The 21,201-nt window shown below is 39.6% G+C and overlaps 1 protein-coding gene across 2 annotated transcripts in view; it reads right to left on the reverse strand.

Moving 5' to 3' along the window:
• Positions 1-673: 673 nt before the first annotated feature.
• The window catches only part of LOC106080733 (protein phosphatase PP2A 55 kDa regulatory subunit), a 38,803-nt gene continuing 18,275 nt past the window's right edge, over positions 674-21,201 (reverse strand). For both annotated transcript variants that reach the window (XM_059362636.1, XM_013242291.2), the window contains exons 3-5: positions 6,889-7,040; positions 6,016-6,819; positions 674-2,188 (exon numbers count right to left, since the gene is read on the reverse strand). In XM_059362636.1, coding sequence (XP_059218619.1) covers positions 1,820-2,188; positions 6,016-6,819; positions 6,889-7,040 — 1,325 coding nt within the window. In that variant the 3' untranslated portion in view covers positions 674-1,819. The remainder of the gene's footprint in view (positions 2,189-6,015; positions 6,820-6,888; positions 7,041-21,201) is intronic.

The following is a 21,201-nucleotide window of genomic DNA, read 5'->3' on the forward strand; positions in this document are numbered from 1 at the left end:
ACAGAGCTAGGATTAATGCCAACGTGCGAGATGGGTGTCCTGATTGTGACCTGGGACCACACGAAACCCGCCATCTTTTTTTTTCTTCGACCTCAGACCGAAGTCGAATTGGAAGTCAGGGCAAGCGTGCTCAACTGATAAACGCTAACTCCGACTCCGCAGCCCTGAGACTGACAGCTCTTCCAGTCTCGACTTCACATAGTTCGTCGCTAGAGCCTTTAGCGTCAGTCAGTACTAGGCTTTAAAAAGAAATCACATTTTTTACTATTTCCAAACTCGATTTTTTACTATTTCGAAACTCGGTTTTTGGGAAAACCCTTTTTCTTGATCCTAGGACACAGATACATACCAAATAAAATTCTGTTGCATCACAATGAATGGTTTCTAAAGCGCTCTAGTGACAGTCATAATTTTCTCTTTCTCCATTCAATCACAATCTTTTTTGGTTAGACCCAATAGCGTTCCCCTATATATCAAAAATTTCTTTTGTTCTATTCACTGAACTCATTTTCATTTTCCTTGTTTTAAAAACATTTTCAGCATATTTTGTTTTGGTATCCATGTGTTTTTTTGTTTGTTTGTTTTGTTTTACAATTACAATATAATACGACATACATATATAAATTAAATTTAAAAACTTACAAATCAAAATTGAAATAAAAACTCAAAAATATTGTAATTTTTTGGGATTTGTTTTTTTTTTTTGTTTTTATTATAAAGTTTTTATTCTCATTTCTTTTTCAGATGAATGAAGAGTGTGGTTTGGGGAGGAGGAGAGACAGAGAGAGAGAGATAGAAGTAAATAAGCGGTAAGGAGAATTTCTTTGACTTTTATGTATTCTTTTGTTGGTTTCTTTTTGTTTCAATATTTAATAATTGTAGGTATTTTCTCTTGCTTTTTATCGGTTATTTTTGTTTTGGTTTCTCAAAAAATTGTTTTGTTTTTATAATAACATTACAAAAAACTAAGCGTTTTTTTTTGTTCTTAAAAAGAAACGCTTATTATGCTTAATGTTTAATTGTTTTGTTTATTTATTCTGTATTTTCTTTGTTTTTGTTTTGAATTTTTCTCTTCACTTGAGTTTTATATAAAATTAAAGTATTTCCTATAAAAACAAAAAAGTTTTAAGAGTACGTTGTTGTTGTTGTTTGTTTGTTTTGTTTTAGAAAAAGGCATTGTTTTTTTTTTTTTTGTTTGTTTTTTTTTTTTGACACTATGGCATATGTTTTTTTTTTAATAATAGTAATAATAATAATATAATAATAATTAGAGAATAGACAATGAGATATAAAGTAGTGGGGGGGCTAGGTGAAGGGAGCATACAATTTTAACAGAAAATATGTATAAAAATCTTAAAGTTGGAAGAGAGAAATAGAAGAGGCCAAAAAAATTAAGCGAGAGAAAGGAAAAACTTAAGGAAAACAAGAAATAATATAACAAATTAGTAAAAAAAAATAGCATATAACTTAAGAGCAGAGATAGAGAGAGAGAGAAAGAGTGAGAGAGTTGGTATTGGAAGAGGTAGAGCATGAGTGAAAACAAAACTATTAATAATACAATCGATAGAAAAAAAAACTATTTTTTTAAATGTTATTTTATGGATTTGTGGTGGTTTTCCTTAAAGAAATCAATGAGAAAAGTCTTTTTGTTGTTGTGATTTAGTTTTCTTTTTCTAGGGGCGGTTTAAAGAAGGAGTAAAGTTGTTGTTGTTGTTGTTCTCAAAGTGGTGTATAATAGTATTATAGAGTACATAATAACAAAATATTGTTGTGGTTGTTGTTTTTGTTGTTGATTTTGTGGTTTGTATATGAATGTAGGCTAGAATTTATCCTGAAATATGAACAAATTATTGGTGGCTGCCACAGCGATTATATTCTCTTGCGGATGCCAAGCGGTATGTAGAATTTTCTTATTGAAATCTAAACAATCAACACTGATTTCATCTTTTTTTCGTTTGCCACCTGTGCAAACTTTACGTGGCTTTAGCACCGTCTTCGGTTTGATAATGTCTCTGGAGGCCTCTAGGGTGACATCTTTTTTCGTATTACGATCGAATACACGGAAAAAGTTATTATAACTGCCGGTCATTATTGAGGTATCTTTGCCATTCCAACAGCATTCGAATTTATCGAAAATGCAATCGTTCTCATACAGAGAACACAACTTAGCCCTAAGATATTCATGGACCTGAAAGAAGAAAAAAAAAAAGAACATTCATTACAAGTTTTATTATTACAATATTATTGAGACAAAGCAGAAAATCTGGTAACAGCTACGGATAGAGTGCTTAGTATATGTAAAGAAAATTTTCCCCAACTGCTGGTATCCAACAGTGGCGGCGAGAATGATACCATTAATCCCTGATGACGGCTTAAGAAGAACAAAGCAGCAGTAGCCGGTGGGTTACCGGCTGAACTATTAAAGGCCGAAAGCACATACCCGAGGATTGAAACATTAGCATAATATACATGACAAAGTTTATTTCCAGATTCCAGGGTAGTCAATTCCAGGTAGTCCAGATTTCAGGGTAGTCAACGAACATAAGCGGAATTTGTGGCTGGAACACTTGAAGCAATGTAACTTAGACACCGGTGTAGGCAAACTGTGGGCCACTGTTAAGTCACTCTCGAACCCCGTTAGACGGGATGACAGGACCTCAGTAACTTTTGGCGAGATAACCGTGACTGATCCGAAGAGATGCGCCAGGTTGTTCAACCGTCAATTTATTGTGCATCCCGAGAGAGACAGGGCAAGGAGGAGAGCCATTCGCCGTATTCGTGGTCTCCGAGCCGATGAACAGCCATCACAATTTACCGTGGGCGAAGTTACGAATGTCATCCGTGGCGCCAAATCTTCCAAGGCGCTGGGCCCCGACGGAATCTCTACATTGATGCTGAAGAATCTGGATTCACCTGGAGTTGAGTACCTTACCCGTCATTGAACACTCTTATAGTTCCCGATGTCTGGAAAATGGGCAGAGTGATGCCGCTACTGAAGCCTGGAAAAGACCCGAGTTTGGCGGAGTCGTACAGACCGATCTCCCTTCTCTCACCAGTGGCAAAGACGCTTGAGGCATTACTCCTCCCGAGCCTCGTAGGAGAATTTCCATTCGCCGAGCATCAACATGGATTTCGGAGACTGCACAGCACAACAACAGATTTGCATGCCATCACCACAAACATTTGCCGTGGCTTCAATCAACCCAGGCCATGTGATAGGACGGTCCTCGTGGCACTGGACCTATCGAAGGCATTCGACACGGTTAACCATGCCAAATTATTTGAGGGCATCGCCAACACGTCCCTCCAGCCAGGCCTGAAACGATGGGTCGCGAAGTATCTGTGAGGTCGCTAGTCGTTTGTGGAATTTAGGGATAAGTTGTCATAAAACCTTACAGTAAACAGGGAGTTCCCCAAGGTAGGGCGATATCTCCGGCACTGTTTATCCTCTACTTATCCTCCATTCCACCCCCTCCAGACGGCATAGAGATCGTATCATATGCGGACGATTGTACGATCATGGCATCAGGCCCCCCACCTATTGATGACATCTGCGATAGGTTGAACGTCTACCTCAACGAGCTTGCCTCATATTTCGCTGCAAGAAATCTGAAGATATCCGCCACCAAATCTTCAGCCACACTGTTCACTACAAATACGCGTGAGGTGAATACTGAGCTGACTGTGATGGTCGATGGAGAAATGATTCCGACCATCAAGTGCCCCAAAATACTTGGCGTCACATTTGACAGCTCTTATACATTCTCCTCACATGCCACAGCAATCTGCAATAAAGTCAAAAGTAGAAACAAGGTCCTCAAGTCACTCGCTGGCAGCACTTGGGGTGCAGACAAAGAAACCTTGTTGACCACGTACAAATCAATTGGCCGGTCTGTGGTAAGTTATGCAGCGCCAGTGTGGTCTCGTCAACTTTGTGACACGCAGTGGAATAATATTCAGATTTGTCAGAATGCCGCCCTCCGAACTGCGACGGGCTGTCTCCACCTCCTACAGGAGACAAAGATCCTACCAGTGCGAAGACATAACTACATGCTGTCTAGCAATACCTTTTGGGCTGTTATCGCAGAAATCACCCAAATCATCATCTTGTGGATAGATATCCACCGCCCAGAAGCCTTAAGGTAGATCTACACGATCTAGAGCGTGGCGGTCGTTCTCCAAGGACTACATTCACCCGGTAGCCAATTACCGTGTCTGAATGAATGTTGTCTAGACCCGCTTGATATGCCGCTTGATCAAGAGGTTCTCTCTTGTAGCGCTGAACCTCACGCCCTAGATCATGTAGATCTACCTTAAGGCTTCTGGGCGGTGGATATATGTCCACAAGATGATGATTTGGATGGTCTCTGGGATAACAACCCAAAAGGTATTGCTTAGACAGCATGTAGTTATGTCTTCGCACTGGTAGGATCTTTGTCTCCTGATGGAGGTGGTCCACATGAGAACTGAGGAGACAGCCCGTCGCAGTTCGGAGGGCGGCATTCTGACAGATCTGAATATTATTCCACTGGGTGTCACAAATCTGATGAGACCACGCTAACGCTGCATAACTTACCACAAACCGGCCAAATGCTTTGTACGTGGTCAACAAGGTTTCTTTGTCTGCACCCCAAGTGCTGCCGCCAAGTGACTTGAGGACCTTGTTTCTACTTTTGGCTTCATCGCAAATTGCTGCCCATGTGGGGAGTATGTGTAAAAGCTGTCAAATGTGACACTTGTTGGTCGGAAACATTTCTCCATCGACCATCACAGTCAGCTCGGTATTCACCTCACGCGTATTTGTAGTGAACAATGTGGCTGAAGATTTGGTGGCAGATATCTTTAGATTGATGCCATGATCGTGCAATCGTCCGCATATGATACAACCTATATGCTTTTTGGAGAAGGTATAATGGAGGATAGGTAGTTTTAACAGTGCCGAAGGTATCACCCACCTTGGGGAACTCCCTGTTTCACTCTATGACTTGGTCGCCAGTCACAGATAATTCGCGACCCAGCGTTTCAGGCCTGGTTGGAGGGACGTGTTGGCGATGTCCTCAAATAGTTTGGCATGGCTGATCGTGTCGAATGCCTTCGATAGGTCCAGTGACACGAGGACCGTCCTATCACATGGTCTGGGCTGATTGAAGCCACGGCAAATGTGTGCGTTGATGGCATGCAGAGCAGTTGTTGTGCTATGCAGTCTTCGAACTCCATGTTGATGCTCGACGAATGGAGTTCTCCTACGAGACTCGGGAGGAGTAATGCCTCAAGCTTCTTCGCTACTGTTAAGAGAAGGAAGATCGGTCTGTACGACTCCCCCAAACTCAACGGGATCACTTTGCCCATTTTCTAGACATCGGGAACTTTTAGAGTGTTCAAAAACAGGTTGAGGACAGTAGTTAGGCACTCAACTCCGGGTAGATCCAGATTCTTCAGCATCAGTGTAGAGATTCCGTCGGGGCCCAACGCCTTAGACGATTTGGCGCCACGGATGACATTCGTAACTTCGCCCAAGATAAATTGTGATGGCTGTTCATCGGCTCGGAGACCACGGATACGGCGAATGGCTCTCCTCCTTACCCTGTCACTCTCGGGATGCACATTAAATAGACACGGTTGAACACGGTTACGTCGCCATAAGTGATTGAGGTCCTGGCATCTCGTCTACCGGGGTTCGAGAGTGACTTAACAGTAGACCACAGCTTGCCTAAACCGGTGCCTAAGTACATTGCTCCTAGTGTTCCAGCGACAAATTCTGCCTATGTTCGTTGATTACCCTGTTTATTTCCAGATTCAGCTCGCCAATCTAGCTTATCTAGCATCGACCAATTTCAAGCGATAAATCTCCTTATATGATAGATTAAATCTAATGTCGCAAAACACTTGTGCCTTAAATGCGGCTTTATACGTATTTACAGTTGATTACAGGACAAGATGTTTCACTTGCAAATTTGTTTTTAAATATTTAATTATTTCCCAAACTAACACAGGTTTGTAGTGTCTCTTACTTACCGGATACGTTTCAATGGGTTTCGTTTCCATATGCAAATCCCATACTTTAATACTCAAATAATCTCTGGAGATCATGTAACGGCCCGAATTGCTTAATTTCACATCGCTTATTGAACTAATGATCTCACTGAAGAAACTACGATTTGTTGGATTCTCGGGCTCCTCGAATTGTTTACTATGCCGATCGCAGAGGGCCGACGAACGCATGTCGCACAAACGAATTGTGCCCTTTGAACTTGAGTACACGAACACATTGCACTCGGTTGGATGGAACTCTGCTGCTGTTATCACCTCGGTCAATTCTTCCATATTCGTCGGCTTGATGTCGACAATATTGAAACTTTGATCGGTCACTTCCAAATGCCACAGATTGATTCGTAAATCATCTGCCGATAAATAAGTCTCTTGATCTGAATTAACACTAATCGAATTGATGTGATAGGTATGGGCGTTGGCAAAAATGCGTCTGGGTGATGCTTCGACCATCAGAGGGATTTGTTTGACAGAAGGAACTCGTAAGGCGGTAATATTTTGTGGGTCCTTCGTTAGGCCATTCTCCTCTTTGGTGTTATAGCCTTCGAAGGATTTGTCGCGCTCGCTGACTTTCCACAATTTGACGGTTTTGTCATTGGTCGAAAGCAGGAAGTGTGCAGGATTTTTTCTTCGTAACCATCGTATTTTATTGATTTTCTCTTCAATTTCTAATGATTTGAGATAATCGAATTCGGGCTCATGCGATTGGAATGTCGAATAGACATTATATTCACCACGTCGTGGATTCGCCGTTTTAGATGCAGGATCACGCTGCAGCACCAAAAAAGGAATTTATTAAATATGTTTACTAATAGTTATTCAAATCCACATGACACATACCTGGAAAATAACAACACGTCCACCTTTATCGCCAGTTGCCAGCAACTCGCCATCGTGATTAAATTCAACACAGGATATGATATCTGCATCGGTTACATCATCATCTAAGGCGCCTTTTATCTGTGAGAAGCACCAACTAGCTTCTCCATTACCTAAAATTAAATTGTAAAAGAAAAATAATATTTATATTAAAAACTACTTTGATGCTTTCAAATAGTAATGTTTTTGTTGTTGTTGTAGTCACAAGTCGTCGTCGAGATCCTATAGGCCTTGTCATATCGAGCATCATTGGCACTCAGTATTTATACATGAGCCGGTTCCGCCCGGTCTTTCTCTACTCTCAATACTACTGATGGTCCACGATTGCAATTGCATCTACTCCGTATGGACCATTTCACTATCCGCAAGCCGGTAGCTCGCAGCTAAGATTCTCGTGATAACAATGAACACCACACAGATAGGAGCTCAATGTTCCAGCCTGTGTGCTGCTCATAGCTATCCCGTACCGGAAGTAATGTAGACTTTTCAATTGGTTGTGGCATAAGTACAATATCGGATACAAAATTTTTTGAGATCCAAAAGTCGTTACTGGATAATCTATATCCCATATTCAAATCCAAGATTGCACACACCATTTATTTGAGATCCATACTAGGAACCACCCTTAAAGGAAATCGATGCACTCTTCTACAAGATATAGGGTTTTTTGAGAATTGGGATAAGGGGGAGAAGACTTTCCAAGAGACCTGTACACGCCGAGAAAAGAAGTAAGATGAAGTGAAAACCTCTATGTTATCTACAAAAGTTCTGTCATATCCAGTTAAAGTAAAGTAAAGAAGACCTCTATGAACGAGGAGATTCGTAACATCGGAAGAGAGGTCCATACAGCCATAAGAGGTCGTCAGCATTCTGAAATGACTTTTATGGTACACTTGGGGAATTTAAGCATATGATCACAACGGAAAAAATAAGTTCCTGCAAGTGTTCCGGGAACAGAATGACCAAAGCGGCATTATAAAAAAACAAGTAAAATCGTGTTTAATTCTGCCGGGCGGATCTTGTTGGCAACCACCATGGATCCAAGTAAAATTGTACACATATAAGTTCACTTATATCTTCACAACACGGCGAGAGCATCAGAAAAAAAATTTCAGGTGATTATCCCCAAATAAAGAGGAATGTCGAAGAGCCTAATACGACTCACTGTCCCAAATTTTGGCGAAATAGGAGAATAAATGCGCCTTTTATGGGCCCAAAACCTTAAATCGAGAGATCGGTCTATATGGCAGCTATATCCAAACCGGACCGATCTGGGTCAAATTCAAGAAGGATGTCAAAGGGCCTAACGCAACCCACTGTCCCAAATTTCGGCGAAATCGAACGATAAATGCGCTTTATATGAGTCCAAGACCTTAGTAGAGCGATCGGTCTATATGGCAGCTATATCCAAATCTGGACCGATCTGGGCCAATTTGTAAAAAAAATATCGAGGGACCTAACACAACACAATGTCCCAAATTTCGGCGACATCGGACAACAAATGCGCCTGTTATGGGCATAAAACCTTAAATCGAGAGATCGTTCTATATGACAGCTATGACCAAATCTGAACCGATCGTGACCAAAATTAAAAAACGGTGTCGAGTGGCCTAACACAACTCACTGTCACAAATTTCAGCAAAATCGGATAATAAATGTGGCTTTTATGGGCCTAAGACCTTAAATTGAGAGATCGGTATATATGGCAACTATATCCAAATCTGAACCGATCTAACCCAAATTGAAGAGGAATGTCGAAGAGACTAACAAAACTCACTGTCCCAAATTTTGGCGAAGTTTAAAGCTAGTACTGACATCCACTTTTCGCCCGAACAACTATCAAAACGCAGCTGGCCAGGAATTTACCGCTGATTGAGGTATATCTTACTATGTGAGCCCTCCACCGTGCGAGTTTCTTGGTGTGGCGAAAGCCTTATACGAAGACCGCGCGAATAAGGCTTGGGCTGGTGCTGTAGGTTATATGTATGCTTATCCTGGGTCTGAGAAATCATGACTTTCTAACTAGACATTGCGCAACGTCAGATCTTTGACGTCGCGCCAGACACAAAGAGAGGCAGTTTTCTGCAGGATGTGCGATGAGTTGGAGACTGTGAAGCACCATTTGTATCACTGCCTCGCAATTACGAAAAGACACAGGATAATAGGTGAACACCTCTTTTTATGCATGGATTCTTTTTAGGCACATAGTCCTCTTGTAATTCTGGAGTTATATAGAGGACTCAGTTGGCTTACTGGATTATACTCTCGCTGGTGGGTTTCTTCTTCTTGTCTGGCCGTCATTTCTTTTTCTGTCCTTTTCCAGTCTTGTACCGTTTTGTGTTGTATGTTTATCTTCCGTACTGAGGTGTACGTTTGTCTCCGTCTTCTTAATCTCTTCTACCTTCTTTAAGGGCGAAAACAAGAGCGTGACCACCACAGGATAACTACACACTGGCTGGCAGGTATAACTACACATCAGCACCACACAGGCTGGAAATTTGAACCGGCGGCAACGGCTCCTCATAAATACTCAGGCCATCTTTAAATAACAAATGACCGTCATGTTTCAGCGGGGATCAGTCTTTTAGACCGGAACGAGCTTGCTCACATATAAGAGCTTGACGAGGATATCACCTCCACATGCAAATGTGGCTACGACCTCTAACCTAACCTATTCTAATGCTATGGTCTAATCCTGCAAGGCTCTAAACCCCACTTACAGGTTTCTACCTTGCACGCAGAATGACATTTTAATCCGTTCAAATAAAGAATAGAAAAGTGTGTAGAAGAGCGATCAAATAGTGTTCAACAGAAGCGCCATCCCCAAAGCGCCATATATGCTCCCCAAAGCGCCATATATGCATACACTCACAACAACATGACATTAGTTATGGGTAAATACCCAAAAAGTATTTACCAGGTAAATTGAGTAAATACCCGGGTATTTATCCTTTTATACTCAAAAGCTGGGTATTTATAATTTTGCAGATATCTTGGGTATAACAACATTTTCCAAAAAATTTTGGATGATTTAGTATTCTTTGTATATAAACCTTACCTTCTAATCTCATAAAATCGGGGTTTAGTTAAATATATAGCCGCTATATAGACCGATCTCCAGATTTAAAATCTTAAGGCAATAAATTGGTAATTTTTCATCCGATTTCGACAAGTTTGGTAGATCGGCACAGTAAGTTTTGGTAGATCCCTACCCATTTTTGTGAAGTGTGGTTCATGTCGGAATATATTTGAATATAGCTATCCATTAGACCGACCGCCCGATCTTCCGATATAGGGTATTGAGGCCATAAACGATCCATTTATTGGTAGACCCCTACCCATTGTGTTTTGGTAGACTCCTACCCATTTCTGCTAAATTTGGGCCAGATCGGACGATTTTTTGGATGTAGCTGCCATATATACCGATCTCCCAAAATAGTGTAATGATAAAAGGAGCGTTTTTCATCCGATTTCGATGAAATTATGCACAGCGAGTTCTGGTACCCCTCTAAACCTTTTTGGTTAATATCGTTCAGATCGGACTATATTTGGATATAGCTACCATATAGACCGATCTCCCGATATAGAGCATTGAGCCCATAAAAGGAGCATTTTTCATCCGATTTGGATGAAATTTAAAACAGTGCGTTTTGGCACCCCTTTAAACCTTTTTGTTCAATTTCGTCAAGATCAAACCATATTTGGATAAAGCTGCCATATAGACCGATCTCCCGATATAAAGTATTGAGACCATTAAATGAGTATTTTTTTGCGATTTTGATCCAATTTGAAACAGGGGGATTTGAGAAACCTTTGCAAATTTTCGATGAATATCGTCCAGATCGGACCACATTTGAATATAGATGCCATATTGACCGATCTTCCGATAAAGAGCATTGGGCCCATAAAATGAGCATTTTTTCGGATATTTGTGCGTCTTGGAACCCTTCTAAATTTTTTTGTTGAATATCGTCAAGACCGGTCTATATGCTATATCTAAATATGGTTCGATCTGGACGATATTCAACGAAAAGGTGCAGAGGTCTATTAAAACATACGGTTTCAAATTGCACCAAAATCAGAAAAAATTCTTATTTTATGGGCTCAATACTCTGTATCGGGACATCGTTCTGTATGGCAGCTACATCCAAATATGGACCGATCTTGATGATATCCAACAAAAAGGTTAAGAGAGGTACCAAAACGCTCTGTTTCAAATTTCATCAAAATCGGACGAAAAATGCTCCTTTTATGAGCTAAATACTCTATATCGGGAGATCGGCAGCTATATCCAAATATGGTCCGATCTTGACGATATTAAACAAAAAGGTTTAAAGGGGCGCCAAAACGTACAGTTTTAAATTTTTCAAAATCGAACGAAAAAGGGTCCTTTGAAGAGCTCAATACTCTATATCGAGAGATTGGTCTGTATGGCAGCTATATTCAAATATGGTCCGTTCTTGATGATATTAAACAAGAACTTTAAGAGGGGTACCATCTTTCATCGTTCTTCGAGGGGAGATAGGTCTATATGCCCCCTTTATAGGCTCAATACCCTATATTGGACTATAGGGCAGCTAGATCCAAACATAGTCCTATCTGGTCCACACTTCACAGAAATGGGTAGAGGTCTACCAGAACCCACTGTGCCAAATTTAATCGAAATCGGATGAAAATTTTCCTATTTATTGCCTCATGATTTCAAGTCTGGAGATCGGTCTATATATAACTAAATTGCGATTTGATGAGATCAGAAGGTCAGGCTTATATACAAAGAACACGCAATCATCAAAAATTGTTTTGAAAATGTTTTTATAACCAAGATATCTGCAAAATTATAAATACCCATCTTTTGGGTATATGGCTAAATACCCGGGTATTTATCCAATTTACCGGGTATACACTTTTTGGGTTGTTGTTGTTGTTTTTGTTGTAGCAGTGTGTTATACACTAGGCGGCAGCCCTTGCAGATGAAGAACTCCATCGGGTCAGTCTGGTACGTACAACCGGCTGCCACGGGATTGACTTTTTGGGTATTTACCCATCGCCCATCTCTAATAATTCCTCTAACTCTAGGAATAGAACACTGCGAAACACCCAAAAGAAGAAAGAGTTAGTTGCTTCCAAGTAGCTCAGACTCAAGACTCAGTCATGCCAAACATTGCAATATTCCAGGATAAACCTTTTGGCGCAAAGTCGGAAGAAAAGGGGCCAACAGCCATTTCGGAAAAGGTAGATAATCGCTGGTTAAGCTAAGTAGTCTCTGTCTCATAACTAGGTAGCCGAAAAGCACAAAATGGACGCACTGATATAAGCAGTCATCGCAAATAGTGCTTCCTCCAAGAGTATCGTGAACCATCGAGGGTGGAGGATATAGTCAATAAGCGGGTTCTATAAGAGGCGGTGAACCCCAATACACCCTGGGGAACAATTAAATATGAGACATCCTAATAGTAAGATTTGTAACGGCAGGGTGTATAGAAAAACTTAGCAAATCCATTGAAAACATCCTCACTCCCTGGAAGGGGGCTTTATAATAATTATGCCTTTTATGCGCTCAAGACCTTAAAGCGTAAAGTCGGTCTATATGGCAGCATATCTCAATATGGTTCGATTTAGATTATATTCGTTGCGGACGTCGAGAAGTTACACACAAGTGTATTTTCCAAATTTCAACGAGCTCGAGTAGTAGGTTCGAATTCCTAAATTAGGGATATTGCACCTTATGCAAATATATTCCAATTTGGACAATATACGGTATATCGATGTTGAGCGATCTTATAAAACTCACAGGTGAAGATTTATTAAAAATCTTTTTTTTTTTTTGTAACAATTATTTTCTATAAATTTTTAAATTGCAATAAAAGGAAAAAAAAATAAATGTATGACTATAAAATGTTGTTTCTTATTAGTTACATTTTCTCAAACTAAATTTATCAAATTTGTGCTGTTTCTAACTTCGCTTAATAGCTAATTGAATGTAACACTGAAAATGATACAAAAATAGAAAAATCATAAAATAGATGGTAATGGCGTGATCAATAATTTAGTTCCCAAGGTTTCCACAGTTCTACTACTAATGGGCTGCCGCCATAATGCTCTTGGCAGTAATGCAGATAAATGTGTAGCCAGTTGTGTGTGTGTGTGTGTGTGTGTCTTTTACAAGGGCAAGAGGGACTTATTACTAGCAAAGGACGACAGCAGTAAGTTATCCTTCATTACACATCAAACCAAAAAACAAATCTCTAGCCATAAATGTTAGTTACCATTTTACGCAACTCAACCAACCGTGGGTTTGTTGTTGCTATTTTACCGGCATTGGTTACACCCAAATCATGTCACTTGTTAGTTCTGCCATAGTGTAATATGAGAAAAATGGGACCGCAAAAAACCCAGGGCAGAGATCCACAAAACCAAACCTCTGTCCGAGAAAACAGTAATGAAACGTACAAAGTCTACCTTTGAGATTCTTCTTTTTTGAAGAATAGTTTTTTTTTTTACCAAATATTAAACATGACGTAAGGATAATAAAGGCTCAGTTTATGTACTCATGAGTGTCGTGTTTGCTGACGACTACAACGACGACGAGAAAACCGACGATGACAGGGATATTAAACTATGACGTCTCAAAACAAAACAAAAATATCAAGGAAGCATACGAAAAAAGAAAGCCAAAAATAAAATAAAAGAAATGGTTAAACATTAACCCATTCCATGAGCGCAGCAACAAAGAAACTCCCATGTACGCCAACAACGACACTTTTGAATATTTGCACAAAGTGGCCCTCAATGATAAATCTGTGTTCGCTACGTTTTTTTGTTCTTCTATTTTTGTTTGCCTTGTCGGCACACAGCTGAAGGAACCAACAGCCAAAAATGTAATGTTCACATAATGCTTCTACACCTCACCGCTCCATGCATATGACTGTCTGGTGACCTCATTGGTTATACTGCCAAAGAAGAGACCAAATGTGCTAATATGGGGTTTTGGCCCCTTTTTTGTTGCCTCCGAAGTTTTATGCGAATTTGTGGTAGTTCAAAAAACCAAATACCACACTGAACAACATAACATAAAACGCATGAAACACATATTGCAAGCCAGAAATGGAAGTAAAAAGTCAATCTGCACAATCCACAAAAAAAGGAATTTTAAATTCCGAATGAGTAAGGTAACATGGAAACTGTAATGTACGCCGACTAAAAAAGGTGTGATCCAATTTTTGTTCTTAAAAATGGTTGCAGTTGTTGTAATTTTTTATAAATTTTTTTAACAAAATTGTACCAAAACTATTTTTATAAAAAATTCTTTATGTAATTTTGTTCCGAAATTTTTTCTACGAAAAATTTGTTCCGAAATTTTTTCTACGAAAAATTTGTTCCGAAATTTTTTCTACGAAAAATTTGTTCCGAAATTTTTTCTATAAAAAATTTGTTTCGAAATTTTTTCTATAAAAAATTTGTTTCGAAATTTTTTCTATAAAAAATTTGTTTCGAAATTTTTTCTATAAAAAATTTGTTCCGAAATTTTTTCTATAAAAAATTTGTTCCGAAATTTTTTCTATAAAAAATTTGTTCCGAAATTTTTTATACAAAAAATTTGTTTCAAAATTTTTTCTATAAAAAATTTGTTCCAAAATTTTTTCTATAAAAAATTTGTTCCGAAATTTTTTTTATAAAAAATTTGTTCCGAAATTTTTTCTATAAAAAATTTGTTCCGAAATTTTTTCTATAAAAATTTGTTCCGAAATTTTTTCTATAAAAAATTAGTTCGGAAATTTTTTTTATAAAAAATTTGTTTCAAAATTTTTTCTATAAAAAATTTTTTCCAAAATTTTTTCTACGAAAAATTCGTTTCGAAATTTTTTCTATAAAAAATTTGTTTCGAAATCTTTTCTATAAAAAAACTTGTTCCGAAATTTTCTATAAAAAATGTAATGAAATTTTCTATAAATAATAAATGAAATTTTCTATAAAAAATGTTTCGATATTTTGTCTATAAAAAATTTGATTCGAAATTTTTCTTTTATAAAAAACAAGCCGAACTTTCACTCGAACTCCACCTCCACTAGAAATTCCACCCGAACTCCACTTAAAAAAAAAAATATATTTGAGCCCGATACTCTAATGGGGATTTTGGGAATGGGAAGGTCCCAGGGTGGTGGTTTAGGGAGGGCAGTGTTGCAACCCAGAAACTTTGTCTCGAAAGTGGGTATAAATTTCGTGCTCTACTCCCAAATACCTTTTATTTGGACCCATTTTGCCATGGTTGGTAAATATGTATGTCCGATTTAAGGAAGTTTTAGGGGGCAGGGTGGTCCCCCAGACACTTAGCCCTGAAAAACTGTCCGCATCGTGGTATACTCTCAAATGCCACTTATTTAAACCCCTTATGCCACTGGTTTATGGGATGAAGCGTCCGCCAAACACTTGGTCCTACATTTGGATATCAGGTTCGTATTCTACTCCCAAATTCCTGTTATTTGAGCCCATATTGCCATTGCCAGTAAATAAGTCCTGTTCGGGCGTAGTCTTGGGCAAATGGTGGACACCAAGAAGCTTGGTCCTGAAAGTTGGTATCAAATTCGTGCTCTACTCCCAAATACCTTTCATTTGAGCATCCTATTGCCATAGTCGGTAAATATGTATGATTTAGGGGTGTTTTGGGGGAGTGGGGGTGGCCCCCCAAACCTTTAGACCTGAAAAAATATTAGCATCATGTTCTACTCTCAAATTTGAACCCAATATTGCCATTGGTTTAAGGGGGGTATATGGGATGGGGCGTCCTCCTAACACTTGGCCCCAAAAAAGGGAAATCAAATTCGTTTTCTAATCCCAAATACCTTTAATTTGAGCCACTTATTGCAATAATCAGCAAATATCGCATGTTTGGGGGTTGGCACCTAATATGTTAATCGTGTTCCACTCTCTTTGACTCCCAAGCCATGATAAGCAAGTTAGTCCTATTTGGGGGTTGTATGGGGGTGGAATGTTCCCTAGACAGTTAGTCCCGAATGCTGATATCAAATTCATATTCTACTCCCAAATACCTTTGAAACCCATATTTCAAATACCTTTGAGTCCCATATTTCCGTATTCGGGGTGTTGGGGAGGCCACTCGGTGTCTTGGCTATGAAAACATATATCAGATACGTATTCGGCTCTAAAATAAATTCATGCTCTTTGGAGTAGGGGCGGCCCTATAGACGCTTTTTACCGCATGATGATATAAATTCGTGCTTCACTCCCAAAGACATTTCATTCGAGCCAAATATTGCTGTAGTTGGTAAATTCGTTCTCTTTGGGGGTGGTTTTGGGAGAGTGGCGTCACCCCAAACACTTGGTACCATATTTGGATATCACATTCGCATTCTTCTCCCAATTACCTTTTATTTAGCCCCATGTTGCCATGGTCCAGGTTGGGGGGTGTTTTGGAGAAGGGGAGGACCCCCAGAATCTTGGTCCCGAAAGTGGATATAAATTTCGTACTCTACACCCAAATATCTTTTATTTGAGCCCCATATTGATATGGTCGGTAAATATGTCCGATTTAAGGGTGTTTTAGAGGTGGGGCGGCCCCCCAAACACTTGACTCCATATTTTAATATGAGATTCCTTTTCCACTCTCAAATACCTTCCATTTAAGTCCCATATTGTCGTAATTAGTCTATGAATATATTTGGTGGTTTTTATGAAGGGCGGCGGTCCCCCTAGGTACCCTATCCGAAATTTGGATACCAAATTTTTGGTTTTAGGTTACTAAAAGAGGGCACGCTTGATCACACCACCTATCTCCGGGATCTGATGTTTCTGAAAATTCGAGTATCAAAATTCAGATATCAAAAAATGCATTGCCCCATTTTCACCACGGAATCATTATGTGCATAAATGAAAATTTTGAAAATTTTAAGAAAATCGGTTTATCGGAAAAATCGGAAGATCGACAGTTTTCTTGCCTTCACTGCCAAATCGTCTGCCCTTTCATTCCCGCCTACTTTGTTATGGCCCGGCACCCAAACGATGCGTATAGTGACATCCGCAGATAAAGCCTTAATCTCCTTACACTGCAAGACTGTTCGTAACCTTACCCTCCTGGTTGTTATTGCCCTTATGGCCTTTTACTGCCCGTAAAGATGTTCACACTCAACCACACAACCTCACGCATTGCGAGATCGGCCGAATCTCCGCCTGCAGGACCGTATTATGGTCAGGCAGTCTAAAACAGATTTCAGTCCCTGGGTTCTCAATGTAGACCCCCAGGTCCACTTTGTCCTCTGGCTTTGATCCGTCCGCGTAACATGATCTTCCAGAGAGGAATACTAGGGTTCCGTCATGGTATGATCTGCTCCCACCCTCAATTCATTCACTCATCGCCTTAAGTCTCAAAGTTAGAGATGGCTTTCTACCTGGTAAATACCCAACGCTGGGGTATGTATTGGGTAGATACCGGGGCGCCCCCCGTAGCCGAGTTGGTAGCGTGCTTGGATTACCAGTGCAGGGGTCGTGGGTACGATTCCCGCCAAAAGCCTTGGTCTGTCCAATAAATAAATTTTTTGGGTATTTATAATTTTGCAGATATATTGGGTATAAAAAAATTTTTCAAACAATTTTTGATGATTTCGTATTCTTTATAATAAAGCTGACCTTATGAACTCATAAAGTAGGATTTTAGTTATATATAGCAGCTATATAGACCGATCTTGAGGCAATAAATTGGTAATTTTTCATCCGATTTCGATGGCACGGTGAGTTCTGGTAGACCTCTATTTATTTCTGTGAAGTGCGGTTCAGATCGGACTATATTTGGATATAGCTGCCCTATAGACGACCACCCGATACACTGTGGCACACTGTGTTCTGGTAGACCCCTACCCATTCCTTTCAAATGTGGTACAGATCGGACCATATTTGGATATAGCTGCCATATACGACCCAACTTCTGTGAGCCTTCGCAGTTCGCTTCTGAATGTGACACTTTCAATTTAGTTTTCTATCGAAGATCACTTCTAAGTATTTGACCTTTTCAGATATCAAAATCGATTTATTGAGGAAACGTAATACCTCTTTACCCCTAAGAGGTATTATAACATCGTCTGAATAGCAGACGGGTTCAAATCTCTTCTCAGTCAGCATCCGTAATAGGTTATTTATGGTCATCTAAGTAAGTAGGGAATCAATTTGAAAAGAGTACTTGATTCACATTGCCGAGTTTTTATTGCCTAAATTAAGAAAGCATGCATCAAACAACATTTAGAAGATTCTCTGGAATTTTCCCTAGATTAAAATTTTTATTACATATTCCATCTTACGGAGCATATAGCATTTTGCCAATAAATTATACTTTTGCTTAATAGTTCGCGATGCAGTCATTATAAACTCAAAGACTAAAACATGAACGCGTAAAATTCGATTTGATCAGTTCAGACTGTACTGCACATTTATGGCTGGGTGTTTCTCTAAAAGCATGTTTGTAAATGAACATTTAATGTAATTATTTTACGGATTTTTTTCTATTTTTAGAATTCTGTAACCACCTCAAAGACAGCCACCCACCTTCACCTCCACACATTCAATAATTTTTCCTCATCATTTGTGCGAAAAATGTACAACACACTCACTCAAGCCAAGTAAACAATCAATAGAATAGTAAACAATGCAACAAAAAATAAAAAGAAATACTGTATGCACATGCATACACATTTTTACATTCGATATAACAATAATTGAGAATGGTTTTCATAGATGGATGGATGGATGGATGGATGGGTGGTTGCACTGGAAGGCCCCATCACAATGATGATGTTGATTTTGTGGAAACAGAAAGAGCAGTCAAGACTTGCACATGTCAAAGGTAGGTGAACTTTTTAGTGCCTACTGCTGCTACTGACTTTGTATTGGTTGTGTGTACAAATGTAAGAGGAGCCCATTTGAATGTCTATGGAATACTGCAAAGCAGTAAGACACAAGCCACAAAAGGCTTGCACACAAAAACAATTGTTCAATTGAGGCAGAAATTATGACAATTTATCCTTTGCATATACCTATGGCAAGTACGATATGTATTTACATTTACAATAAATAACTAATTCCACATGTAGGCAATAAGTTGCTAACAATAAAATATACAAATATTTGAGACTATTTTATTCACATAATATACATATGTGAATTAAAAAGTTTTAAATAATCTGTAGCCGTTTATTGAATTTTATTGAATCATTATTATTTATTCTTTCCAGGTCTAGTTGCAGAGAACATATTTTATGGAGCTAGTAGCGGAAAACCACGGTGTCTTTTCTGGGATTGGACGACAATTTCGAGGATACCAACGTCTAGGGAAGGGCCAAGTCTACAGTCACGAAAAGAAACGCAACGGAATCTGACTATATCCCTTGTGTCAAAAAAAGGCTCCCGTCGATTGGTCCAAAGAAATGCTCCAAAAATACGATCGCGGTGTTTCGAAAAATGTCTATGACATAGTGATAGGCGATGAATCGTGGATTTACGCGTATGAGCACGAAAATAAACAGCAATCGACTGTATAAGCGTTTCAAGATGACCCAAATCCAACAATTGCTCGAGCACGAAGCATTTCCAAACACATGAGCGCCTGTTTTTTGGAAAAACTGGACATGTCGAAATCGTACCACTAGAACAACGCAAAACAGTCAATTCTGAGTTGTACGCGACCATTTGTTTGTCAGTTTTCTTCCAAGAAATCAGGAAAACCTAGCAATATGGGGCTCAAATGAAAGGTATTGGAAAGAAGATCACGAAATTGATGCCAACTTTTAGGAACAAATTTCTTGGCGTCCACCACATTGCAAATTTTGCCCATAAACATTCCACTAAGGAACAGGGACAAACTTCTCACATATCAATGAGTGCAGTCCGATTTAAGTTTAAGCTCAATGATAAGGGGCCTCCTTTTTATAGCCGAGTCCGAACGGCGTGCCGCAGTGCGACACCTCTTTGGAGAGAAGTTTTACATGGCTTATTACCTCACAAATGTTGCCAGTATTAGGACGGGAAAATCACCGCTGAACATTTTTTTATGATGGTCTCGCCAGGATTCGAACCCAGGCGTTCAGCGTCATAGGCGGACATGCTAACCTCTGCGCTACGGTGGCGTCTCCCACTTTCCCAAAAAACATCGCAAAAAGGACTTATTTACTGGTCATGGCAATATGGGGCTCAAATAAAAGAAATTTGGGAGTAGAATACGGAGCTGATATCCAAATGTTGGATCAATTGTTTGGGGGACGCCTCATCTCGTAATCCAATGGTAATATGGGGTTTAAATAAGTGTTATTTGAGTGTTTGGGGGACCAGCCTGCCCCCCAAAACACCCTTAAATCGGACATACATATTTACCGACCATGGCAATATGGGGCTCAATAAAAGGTATTTGGTAGTAGAGTACGAAATCGATACCCACTTTCGGGAACAAATTTCTGGGGGTCAACACCATCCCCTATCCCACAAACCACCATCCTTGAGACCTTCTCACTCTCAAAATCCCCATTAGAGTATCGGGTTTAAATAAAGATTTTAATTGACCAACCGCATGGGATGGTCAAGCCCCATGGATCAGCCCCTGACCCTACTAGGTCTCAAAATTTGGAAAACACCTCAGCATTAACTATGTTAAGTTCGTGTAGATATCTCTATCCGCTTAAAGTTCTATAATTTTTTCCAAGATTTTTCCATTTGGTTGCACTGCGCCGTACCAGTAAAACAAGAAAGATGATAGCGCAAGGAAGCAAAGGACAAGTGTTCATTTTTTTTTTTTTTTGATGATAATGACAGTTTATTGGAGACGCTCGCTGCTTAACACTTTGGATGACGTTGCACAAGTGAAGTGATAGATGCCGAGACCCCCTATTTTCTATATCTATTTTTGTAAAAATATTTCAACCATTCATATTACTGTGGTGGCAGGTTGACAAACGACCTGTGGATGAATATTTCGAGAGACAAGACATCACTAACCCCGCGGTTGGGGAAACGTGACCTCGAATTGCTAATAGGCATCGTAACTAGTCTTTGCAACAACGGGTCTTCGACCTCGCGCTGGACACGAGGTGAGGAGGACTTCCGCAAGGTGTGTGACAACGACGAGGAGTTGGGTCGGGATTCCCACCAGGCCATAAGGCCGTACACATGATTCGTTCCAGACCTCGTTTATGACGTTGTTGTTGTTGTTTTTGCAGCAGTGTGTTGTACACCGAGACAGCTTTGCTGATGAAGGATTCCATCGTACGTACAACCGAATGT

Source organism: Stomoxys calcitrans, chromosome 2 (assembly GCF_963082655.1).
Source record: "Stomoxys calcitrans chromosome 2, idStoCalc2.1, whole genome shotgun sequence".
In the NCBI taxonomy this organism is placed as follows: Eukaryota; Metazoa; Arthropoda; class Insecta; order Diptera; family Muscidae; genus Stomoxys; species Stomoxys calcitrans.